This window comes from Glandiceps talaboti, chromosome 1 (assembly GCF_964340395.1).
Source record: "Glandiceps talaboti chromosome 1, keGlaTala1.1, whole genome shotgun sequence".
NCBI classification, from domain to species: domain Eukaryota; kingdom Metazoa; phylum Hemichordata; class Enteropneusta; family Spengelidae; genus Glandiceps; species Glandiceps talaboti.
The window spans coordinates 22,808,439-22,820,926 of record NC_135549.1 but is presented as its reverse complement, the minus strand read 5'-3'; the positions used below and the strand labels follow the sequence as shown (position 1 = coordinate 22,820,926).

The window sequence follows — 12,488 nt, the reverse complement described above, 5'->3', positions numbered from 1 at the left end:
TAAAGAATTTCAACAACTATCATTGGAAAAATTTTGGGAATACTGGTTGCTATATGGGTTGAACAATAAACATTATTCGAAAATAGATCTGTAGAAAATCTCTTACTGGAATGTGCAGAATAGCACCATCACACTCTGTGGACTGGTATATACATCCTCACTACGGAGTGGTTATTACAAAATTAATACAATAGATCTTTTTTTGTTGGATCAGTCCTATATAGTATCATTTCTATAGCTTGTCATTAAGGTGACTATTTTTTTTATGTTTCTCATTCTTTTTCATAGCAGCTATGGGTCGGCCAATTAAAATATATATTTTTTTAAATCTTCAAGTTTCTCTGCCTCTCCTTTTCCTACTCTCTATCTTCTTTTTATTGGATTCCTGGTAACAAGCCCTTTCCCAGCTTCTCTACACAATTGGCATGTTCTCAGCCCCCCCCCCCCCCCCCCCTTGAATAACTTCCGTCATGAAAGAAATGCTCTGAGTGTGAACAAGTGTTGTTGCCACCGCCATGACTGTAGATGACGTAGACAGTCCAGACACTTGCTTATTCTTGCCAGAGACGGTGCTGTTCCACAAAATATTAAGGGCGGGATAAAACATTTTTTTTTTTTAAATTTTGACATCAGAGTTGAAATCTGGGTCAGTTGGGTAATGAGAAACAGAAAAAAAATAGGGTTACCCTTGTACTGGTACCATAAAATGAGTATATCTTATTTATGGCTATTGGAAAAAAAAACTTTGTAAAAGCCCAGACATGGAAACTAGTATCAGATTCAAGCTGTGTTTCTACTCAGATCCTGAAGATGGTGTGTATGAAGATACTTTCTTGTGAGTCCTGACAGTCAGAGCTCAGACTATTATATATTTGTACACTACATTATTTAGAAATGCTTTGCATTTTCTGTTATTTTGGCTATATATAGATTATATAGAATCAACCTGTAACGCTATTGGGTATATTGTAAGTACTCCTATAACTATGGCAGTGATCTTTAAGTAAGCTGTTTGATGTTACATTGCTGACTGCTACATTTAAGGTCCAAAGTTCAAACAAATTTATGTAACATAAATTCTATCATCTGGGGGACCACATTCATTTACTCTTGTTTCCATTGGCTGGTCACTCTCTCCTGACCATCTGGAGACCATATTCATTCAGTTTCTAATGGTCAGCAGTATCCTCATCGCCTTGGACCGCATGTATTTACTCTGTTTCCATTGGTGCATCATCTTCTTCTTCACCATCTGGGGACCACATTTCATCAGGCTGGTCAAAATCCCACAACTCTTGTATGACAGTAGCTGTAAATGAATGCAAGAGAAACCATCATCAGCACTGTGTGAAATCCGACCAAATTGCATAATACTCCCCCAATATGGACATTTGTACCTGGGAATCAGGTGATAATATGCTTGTTGAGGAGGGTGGGTAACTTCCCAATCCAAAGATGCAAACACTTAAATTCAGGAGGTTATACTTTTACTACATGTACTGCATGTTTATATGATGATAGCTGACCTGTAGTCTTTGGATAACACTGACATTATAATGTTATTTCAGTGACGGTAACGTAACGTGGACTAGCAAACACACAGTATATGTAAAAATAACGAGTGGCACAGAAATCAATGACATTACCTTCATGGTCAGTGATGTCTGTGAGTTCCTTGTAAAGTGCACTCATGGCCGATATCAGTTTAACATAGCTGTGTTCTACATCAACACGATGTGATATAAATAACCTATCATACACACATAGGTAGTGCAGTAATAAAATACCATGCCTCAGCACCTTCAAACTGTCAATCAAAAAAAATACAGAGACAATCAAATTGTTGGGCATTCTTACTGTAAACTGTCAATCAGGAAACAAAGAGCCAATCAAATTGTTGGGCATTATTACTGTACACTGTCAATCAGGAAACAATGAGCCAATCAAACTGTTCATCATTCTTACTGTAAACTGTCAATCAGGAGATATGAAGAGTCAATCAAATTGATTGTCATATGGCTGTGATAATACAAGAGGGCATAAAAACATCCCTGTCTTGGCAAACAACTGATCTTTACATCTTGAATCAATGTACTATATGTGTAGTGTGATCTTATTTCAGTGTAGTCATAGCAACATGTCGACAACATAGCTACACAGTACATGTAGGTGGATATCATCTGACATACTTTTAAATGAATCTGACTACTTCATTTGATTGAGTCCTCTACTTTGTGCATAACAGGATGCTCAGTAATGCTGGATATTTAATACATTGGAAAGCTTAACGAGGCGAACACCACTCCAGGAAATAAAGACATTTTCATAAACTATGTGGGTTCTGGAGAGTCATTTCATGATTTTACATCACCTACAATTATTTGTCATTTCAGAAAAACATCAAGTTGATCTTGTGCCTTTATAGGGTATATTTGCTGTGGGCTGATGCATCATGGGAGTCAGCAGAAATAATATATTCATGACTGCATAATGAATATTCATGACTCCTGAAAGCTTATTCCCTTCAGTGTAAAACATCTCTCATTAATTAACATTCATTGTACGACCATGAAATGTATTATTTCTACTGACTTCCATCATGCAATGGCCCACAGCAAAGATACAGACACGTACGGTGCCAACTTACCTTGGGGAATCTATTTGTTTCTCTGGGTTCAACTGACTATAAACTATGTATTCTTTATACAACATTAAAACCAGAGCTTTCACTACCTAGAGGAAGAAGATAGGTATAAATCATAATGTAAGTAAAGGTCGTGTTGATGAGAGGAGGAATGGTGTGTGTGTGTGTGTGTGTGTGTGTGTGTGTGTGTGTGTGTGTGTGTGTGTGTGTAGAAAAAATGGCATAAGGTACGAGTGAGACAGTTCGAATAAATAGATGCAATCCGACCTTTCAAATAAAAAATTCTTTATCAAGGAATTCAAGGCACGACATAGTAGGTAAACACCTGACTATATCTGAATGTTATGGAATTAAATAAAACGACAACCTCGCGAGATGTATGCATGCATGCATGTATGTATGTATGTATGCATGCATGCATGCATGCATGCATGTATGTATGTGTGTGTGTATGTATGACAGTATGTATGTATGTATGTATGTATGTATGTATGACAGTATGTATGTATGTATGTATGTATGTATGTATGTATGTATGTATGTATGTATGTATGTATGTATGACAGTATGTGTGTGTGTATGTATGTATGTATGTATGTATGTATGTATGTATGTATGTATGTATGACGGTATGTTTAATGTTATACTATAATGTCTTACCTCAACACTACAATCACAGTCACTTTCAACCAATAAAGTTACAGTACTATGGTGGCAGGAAAACAGCGTAGCAAAAAACTGGAGAATCTAGGTCAAGAAGTAAACAATATCAAGAATAAAACCAAAGCACAGACCCTTTCATAGTTTTCACAAAAAGATGGAATCCCTGACATACATTACTCTATATAATCTGAAGCTCTAAAATTAAAGAAAGAAAACCAAACTTTGAGGAACAAAAACACTTCACAAGTGTATCCATGCTGGCTTGATGCTATGATAATACTCATAACATCATGCTGAAGCAAAGTTGAACAAAATATATGGAATTTATACTCTGGTTGTTCTACGTCACAACAACGTGCGTCTGTGTCACAGCAATGCGTGTCTACATCACTGGTTCTGCCATGTTCAAAATATGAGTCAAAATGTTTAAAATTACAGCTATTTCCCCCAATGTTTCTTTGATATTACTGGCACTGGTATAATGACGTTATTCTCCAACAGTTTTCTTCATTCTTCAGCCATAAAAAACTTGTGACCTAAGGGTTGTCACTACTCGTCTAGCGACTCATAGTGACAAAGGCCCCTTAGGTCACTCATATTTTCCTTGTGGGCTGAACGAAGTTAACTATTGGGGAACAATATCTAAATACATCCAGACTGCTGTTAGCTAGTTACTCAATTAGAATCCAACAAGTATTTTCTACTAGATGACTTACTTTAAACTGTAACTGTGTCCATTGACTATCAGATAAATTATCCACTCCGCTATCACATAGATGATATAGCCTTGATAATGTACATGATTCTGTCAAATACAAACAAGCAAACAAACCACACAAAAAAGCTGTACCAACAATATATTCACTGAAATTGTTCAAATACCAATAATAAAGAAACTATCTATGTTAATTGGGTCTATTTCATCTATAAGTAATACAGAAATAAGTTGAGATCATGATTTCCTGGGAGCACTGATTTTTGGGTGCAGTCCCAAAAATCAATTTGATTGAATGTTTTGCACCATACTACATGTACTGTTGTACAAATATGTTTATCCAAGCTGATTTAATTATTACGCAGGGTGTATATATAATAGGACAAGTAAATTATTATAATCAACAAGACGGTTTCAAAAAAAATTTCAAGTTGCACCTAGTGCAGCTTTAATGTCAATGCATGTTCAGCAAGTTTATCAAAAGGGTTTGATAAATTTCAAACTAGTCTTTCTACACAATATATTTTAAATTGTCAAAATATCGTCTATTTTAGACAGTGTGGATATGATCTTCCTTTCCCCAAATCAATGACTATGGCAGTTGATACAAATACATACCTGACTGGTTACATAGAGACAATACTATTGTTTTATTACACACAATGTAATTTAGGATGTCTATGGCAGTTGACACAATACATACCTGACTGGTTACATAGAGACAATACTATTGTTTTATTACACACAATGTAATTTAGGATGTCTATGGCAGTTGACACAATACATACCTGACTGGTTACATAGAGACAATACTATTGTTTTATTACACACAATGTAATTTAGGATGTCTATGGCAGTTGATACAATACATACCTGACTGGTTACATAGAGACAATACTATTGTTTTATTACACACAATGTAATTTAGGATGTCTATGGCAGTTGACACAATACATACCTGACTGGTTACATAGAGACAATACTATTGTTTTATTACACACAATGTAATTTAGGATGTCTATGGCAATTGATACAAATACATACCTGACTGGTTACATAGAGACAATACTATTGTTTTATTACACACAATGTAATTTAGGATGTCTATGGCAGTTGACACAGTACTGTAGAGGTTGTCAGGAGACAGGCAATTCTGAATGGTACCGTCTGTTAAAAGAGGCTGCAACCTAGGAACGAATGAACACAGAGTATGATACAGTGGAGAGAGAGAGAGATCATTTTAAACAAGCCCAAATGTATAGTCTCTAGACTATCACTTTCTGACCACTGTGACCTGATCAAATACAGATTATGATTGGTAGTGAATCATGTCATCACTAATGTAAACAGTGTTCAATCATAGCTATCTATTATCAAAAGATGAATAACAAAGAAATGATAAAGTTGAAGTCAAAGTTTGATGTTTTACTTTCTCATAATCTTCTTAAAGCTAGAGACATTTTGGTGCAATATTGAATGACTATGTATAAGTTTGTTGGGATGATGAACTACATGAATATCATCAAGCCATCACCACAAGGGTAGCCATGGTATTAGTAGGAAATGCAACTCTGCACTAACACGCCTCACTGTACTTCCTCCGTACAGTGAAAGTATACAGGGTCCAAATGATCGAGTCTGATTCTCACCTGTCTAGCATTGACTGCTCAGAGTTCTTAGCAAGAGACAATAAAACCTGTAATGTAGCTTGTACCATGGCGGTGCTCTGACCATACATGTTATGTATAGAAGCAATCCTGAGTACTTTAGTTAGGATACCATTGACTGGTATGTTGTGTAGTTGACAATGTGATACAGCTGACTTGGATTTCTTTGTACTGGTGTGTCTACGCTTTGCTTGTCTCTGTGTTGGTGCCTGCAGTAATGACAAAGGTGATAACAAAACTGTATAAATGACATATACCACAACAACTTGTAAAAGTATTCCAACCTGGGTATTAGACTGTGTGAAACACACCAGCATTAACCTCTCTGATTTTACTGGCAGCAGTGATTTTTTGAAAGAGAATCCCAAACTTTTGATGATATCTAGTCAGCATTGTCAGATTGTCGTTTGTTTTTTTCACTCTGCGAGTAGAAATTTTCATTTGTAACTATGAACCCACAGTCCATAAACATTTATTTTAACTATGTACAATGAATGTATTGAGGTGAAAGCCCAAGTGACAGAAGGGGCCATTTTGCATATGATGGCGAGTCTAAACGCAACTAAAGAGATTTAGAAGGTGATTCTACCAATTCATCAATGCCATGACGTTAATTCTAACTTACTGTGTCTGGAATTAGAGGTGCTGATGGATCAATCTCCATCATACTGGCATCTCCATCACCATGGATACGATGTCTGCCCGGCTGTCCACTGGTTATTGACATACTTTCTACAACATTGTCCGGACTGCCTTTAAGCAGCGCTGTCCTTGCACAACAACTATGACATATCAATCTCTGTAAAATCACTAAAGAGTTCAGAGTGGCCTTCTCAGTCTGAACAAAGGCCCAGATTTCTGATTCCTGAGATTTGCTAGAAGTAGCGGACTCCATGGAATTGTTGTCCACACTTCGACTGGCAGTGCTTCCAGAGAATGTCGAAGGCACGCTAGGCTCAGCAACAGTATGTAACATGTCAATGTATTTGACTAGGTGGTCTTGAATTACTGGTAGGAGACCAAGTGAAGAGGCATTATTGCTACAACAAGATGCATGTCTTGTAGTAGATGTCACATTGGCAGAGTTAGTACTAGTAGTAGGTAATACTGTAAGAAGCTGTGATAAAGTCTGTATTGCCTTGCTATGATTTTCATCGCTTGTTATCCTAAGCGGGGACCAGCACTCTCCAGATGGTACACTTGGGCTCCTGTGGGAAGAAATACAAGTTTGATGATAAAGAACGTACAAATACATAATTATATAGTATATCACAAGTAAAACTGACAGTTGACTTCAAGTCTGCGACAACATTTTACCTCCTGTTAGAGGATCAAAATATAACAAGAAGATCAAGTCATTCTTGTGTACCTTTAGGAATGGAGTATGCAATGTGTACAATACTTAGCATGAGGAGTGCAAGTCCTGGTGTCGACCAACAAATCAAATGTTTGCTATTTATATTATGTGCATAGGTGGATAAAATTGTATTTTGATAATGAGATTTTGATTATTTACAAGTTTAGAGCTGGTATGGAAATTTTCCTTTCATTACTTACATTGTCAACGTTATGATTGATGCACACACACAAACACACACACACACAGACAGACAGGCGCACACACACAAAGACAGACAGACGCATGCACATGCATACATACACACAGACACACACACACACAGAGGATGTAAAAATGACAATAGAAAGTACACACATCTGTACATGTACATGCTGGTTTTATTTATGGACTAATTTTAAGGACTGGATTGCCATATGACTAAATGTCAAGACAGTCTACAAGACTATTATTGGTATTCATTTCAGTACACTCAAAAGATAAATACAGTAGTTGACTTTTTACGTACAAGAAAGCTTGACCACAGTATTCTTATTATCATCATTATTATTATTATTTAGAAATAACATAAATCACTCTTGAGTGTGAAAATAATGTTTACCACATACCTGTTTGTTTTGAGACCTGTTGTCCCATAATCCTTGTCCACTTGTGCATGCTGGTCTGACTGCATTGTTGGAACCTGTAACAGGGTAATCAAACCTTGCCTGGTTGACGATTCAGTGTTGTATGCCTGGTGCTCAGTAATATTCAATAACTTATTGACCAGCTGAGCTGAACTGCATACTCCTGAAAAAGTTTTAAATGTTATCATTTCAGTGTGTTATTTTATGACACACACACACACACACAGACACATTGTACCTTTAAATAAAGGCATGTCACATGGAAGATCAGTGCTCAATGCAAGAGTAGTGGGAGCATTGCAGATCGCAAAAATGTAAAACTCAAGAGTTACAACTTGTGACTTCCTCTTTCCTTGGATTAAGTACATACATACACTCTGTCATACTGTACAATAACACACACATATGTATACATACATAAATACTTGTTGCAAGCATGCTTTCATGCACATACATATAGCATAATGCAGATGTGATACATTAAAGCTGGTGGCATTCACAGTGATAATCACACTCAAATGTTGGATTACAATTTATAGAACCAGGAAAAGCTACTGCCACATGAGATATATATCCATTCTACAACACACCCATTATTAGATAACAATCTTATACCTTTCTTTGTGCTTGACTGAAGTTTACAAACTGGTTGTAATTTTGGCTGTCGACTGTCAAGAGAATATGAGCCGCTACTTTTCCTCATGGGACTTGATGCTTGGCCAGGAGAGGTTGGACCTATGGTATGAAAGTAAATACAAACAAACGATGATTGCATGAAATGATTTCTCTATTGAGTCACTGTATTATCAATTTTGTAGAAAAAGTTTCAGGTGAGAAAGAGAATTATTTAGAGGTGTGGTCGATGACTGGTTGGTACTGTCATTCAAATAACATACACAATAATTTGAATGACAGTACCATCCAGTCATTGACCACACCTCTAAATAATTCTCTTTCTGACTGGGAACTTTTCTAAAATTGATATTATGTACAGTGACTTGATAGAGAAATAATTTCATGCAATCTTCACTCCCCTGTCTTTATAAAATAAACTTCAAGTTCAACCTATGACTTTTTGACATCGGATGGATTTTATAGTGTTTCCCTTGTTAATCATAGAGCACTGCTGCTTTCCTCAATGTCTGAACATCTCTGATTTACACTTCTACAGAACACCAAGAGACAAAACTCTTAAGAAACAGTACTATGAGGTGATGATACCCCCAATTTGAGTGAGAGCGCTGTTTCCTGTTTGGAGTCTGGAATGTTAGTGTTACCTCTCTTTTGTCTCGGACTATATTTCGGTCTTGACTTTCCTCTGGGTGACTTGGTTGGTGTTCCCTGTTGATTGTTTGCAAGGAAAGACTGTCTTGTAGGAAAGCCATCCTTCATTTTGACAGGTGAGGTGGTGTTAGCTCGTATTTGAGGTGGTAGTCCTTTGAACAGCTGCGGGCTGTTCTTTGGTGTAGTGGTGACAGAGGTGGAAGATGAAGTCTCCACTCTCCTTTCTAGATTTTTATATCTGTTCTGGATTTCCACAATTTCCATTTCTTTAAATTGTAGTTGTGTTTTCAAATTCTCTACCTAAAAGACAACAAATTGAAAAAAAAAAAAATTTCCCATTAATTGAATACTTTTATTGTCAAAGCATCAACCTGAAAGGCAAGGCATACAATAAAAATATATTATTCAACAAAAAAAATGTGAATGCCAAACAATGATGAAAAGAAGTGTGTGTTCTTTAAAAATACAGATTGACTTTCCTCAAATTCCTATACATACTGAACTGGGTGGCTGACTCATAAAATATCTTGGTCTGTTTGCAATTGTTTTGTAAAATGATGTAGGACACTTGCATTGACAGGTTGTAAGATATTACACAACTCCATCACCAGCAAGTGCCAATGTGGTGTTGTTGTATTCTTTGGGGCCATACAATCATGAGTATAGCCAGTGAATGTGAAGCAGAAAACATTGCAGTACATGATGTGCAAATACCCCAAGTACATGTAGCCATCGCATCCAAGACTCATTGGGTTCTGTTAACTTATAGTAACTTTACATACATCCAAAACAGCTAAAAAACCTGATGCATGGGATCCCATATACATGAAATTACTGCACTCTCTCTGCATACAGGTATGCAAATGTTTTGAATATTGCACTACAGTGCAAATGCCAATAGTATGCTTGCTCGCACATATGCAAATAATCACAGGTACATGAATGTAACTGTGTGAATGCCTTGAGCAAGTAACAGTTATTGACAAAGTTGTCACCTAATAACTCATCACACACAAAAATCATCATAATGTTTGTTTTTTATCCTTATTACTTGGAAGACTTCATCTTTTTACCAAGACAGACCAAACACAAAATGATTCGAACTTCATTTTCTGTTATAGTGAATTAATATTTTGTGTGATGGGTGCAATCTGTACCTCTGTCCAAAGCTCTTTCTCTTTCTTAGATTTCTCCCTCTTCTGTTCTTCAGTCAGGTTAATCTTGTCCATTTGTGCTTTGTTGAGGTCAGTGCTAGTCTTGTGTAGGTTTTCTCTAAGCATTCTGATTTCTCCATCTTTTTTGTATCGTTCCTCGTGAAGAGATGATAACTAAAATAAAGGAAGACAAAAGCATGAACAGTTTGAACTTACCTGTACATCATAACACCTCAAATTCAATGTACATATACATGATTGTACATTGTACATCATGATGCAGCTAATACTAATAATAGATACTTGGTCACTTTTTTAGTGATAAAGACAAAGAACCCCAGAAGGTAATGTGGTAAAACTTACTATAGTGAATATTAATTTCCAAACATTGTACCACAACTTTTGTGAGAAACCTAATTTAAAATAAATCAGGACCTCGTGTTGATTTATACCTACTACATTGTACAGCTCTTGAATTTGACAATACAGAACTTTTCTTATGCTGAATTTGTTGAAAATGGATAAATATGCAGACCGTGAAATACATTCTCTGGTGGCACACCACTGGATCATCATACTACACACACATGACTCAGCTCTGGATATACATGTATGTGTTTTGATAACTCCAACACATCTCCATTTTTTTTATAGTCATTAATTTAGCAAGGGTATGGGTGGGTTTTTTACTGAAAATCTGTCTGTGTGAATGAAATCTGTGTGCACTCTCAAGGTTTTTAGATAGGAGGAACCATAGAGAAGTGGGTTGAAGACGTGTTGGAAACTTCAAAGCATATATTTCCAGAGCTAACAAACTGTATGACTGTTATTTGTGCACCATAGACTAACGGAGACTGTATTTTGATTCTAGATCAAATGAGGGCATTTATACTGTGACCATACTAAATGAACCTACCTCTTTCTTATACTTTGCACATTCATTTTTTAATCTGTCAAGTTCTTGTTGCATAAACGATGGTGATATTCTGCCTTCTTGTGAATTAGGCAAAGTTGGGGAGTCTCTTGCTAGTGATCCAACTGGTGGAGTAAGTACACTCCCAGCAGTCCCCCCTGACTTTTTCTGAAACTGTCCACTCTGATGGCTGGCAAGAGGTTTGGACTCCTGTGCTGTTTTGGCTTCCTTGGAATGTGTATCGAATGAATTACTTGGAATGTTGACATTGGATTGTACAAGTGGATATCTTGAACTTGTAGTTGTTGATGTACTATGTGATCCTTTTCTCCCTGTTGTTGATGTTGACATTGAAGTTTGTTTTACTGTTCCAGTGACAGTTTGTTGTTGAATTTTACCTTGAGATATGTAGTTTACGTTACTCTGTTTTTGTTGTTGGTTGTGACCTTGCATATCAGTTGTGACTGTGCTACTAGCAGTACTACTAACTTTGTTCTTTACTGGTTTAAAGTTATACCCAGATCCAGATGCACTGGTCGATGACGAATCTCCAGTGGTGGCAGTGTTTGATGTTTTTGTTTTGCGTGTTCCATTTTCTTGTTGACTCATGGCCTGGGATGCCATAATTTCCATGGCCTCAAGATCCCCAGCTGTGAATTCTTCATCAGGGAATTCATCAAACGGATCTGGTTCAGATATTCTGGGTTTTTTGTTCGGAGCGGGTAAGACACCCTTCTCCATAGCCTCTGATAACCCCTTGCTACTTCGAATTTGTCCACTCTGTCCCATTCCCAAGTCTACATTTGACTGTTTTGAGCTGGATGCACTTCTTCCGCTCGAACTGTTGTAAAACGTTGAACGTTTCGTGCTTGGTCCGGAAAATAATGGATTCATTATTGCACTAGATGCTTTCCTAAAATATATTTGTAAAAGTTATTGAATGATGCAGGGATGCGCAACTTCAACTTGTAAAATTGTAACTTCATTCCTCACTGTGAATTTGTGTGGATGTCACTTTTGGGAAGTCCCATTTTTCAGTCATTTCGTGTATTTCAGTGGATCGAGTGTGCTCTTTATCAGCATCGATGTCTCTGAATATATGAATGACAAAATATTCACACACACTGAAGTTATGGCACAAGTAAACAATTATAAACATGCAACATTACCAGAAATGACCGTGGTCTGCCAAGTCATATACGAGCGCCACCAAAATAACACTCTCGAACAGTCTCGTTTCTGACGAGAGCTATGATGGGATATTTCATTTTTCTTGAGGGTTGACATAATATGTGGGCGACATTTGACTGTTTTGAGCTGGATGAATACCAATGGTACATTAAAGTAAAAGATAAATTTAGTCTCATAGTTATGAAATAAAAAGCATTAGATTGATTTTATGCATTTTTAGAATAAGCTATTATCATAAGACTGAGATTGTGCAAAATAAATTTCCCTGTAGGAC

At 36.7% G+C, this 12,488-nt stretch overlaps 1 protein-coding gene across 1 annotated transcript; it reads right to left on the bottom strand.

Moving 5' to 3' along the window:
- Positions 1 to 472: 472 nt before the first annotated feature.
- Positions 473 to 12,200, bottom strand: LOC144434502 (ATR-interacting protein-like). The gene is made up of 13 exons (XM_078122965.1): positions 11,027 to 12,200; positions 10,114 to 10,284; positions 8,950 to 9,256; positions 8,288 to 8,407; positions 7,655 to 7,835; positions 6,315 to 6,897; positions 5,672 to 5,898; positions 5,067 to 5,209; positions 4,024 to 4,112; positions 3,305 to 3,391; positions 2,648 to 2,733; positions 1,647 to 1,807; positions 473 to 1,309 (listed from the first exon to the last, which is right to left on the bottom strand). Exons 1-13 carry the CDS (start codon positions 11,915 to 11,917, stop codon positions 1,212 to 1,214), a joined length of 3,144 nt encoding a protein of 1,047 aa, XP_077979091.1. The 5' UTR covers positions 11,918 to 12,200; the 3' UTR covers positions 473 to 1,211.
- Positions 12,201 to 12,488: the final 288 nt, after the last annotated feature.

Coding starts and splice junctions, on each gene's coding strand:
- LOC144434502 (XM_078122965.1), bottom strand. CDS start 11,917: ATGAATCCATTATTTTCCGGACCAAGCACGAAACGTTCAACGTTTTAC. Junction 2,734..3,304: donor ACTGTGATTGTAGTGTTGAG/GTAAGACATTAT, acceptor TTCTTCCTCTAG/GTAGTGAAAGCTCTGGTTTT. Junction 1,310..1,646: donor AGACATCACTGACCATGAAG/GTAATGTCATTG, acceptor ATTCATTTACAG/CTACTGTCATACAAGAGTTG.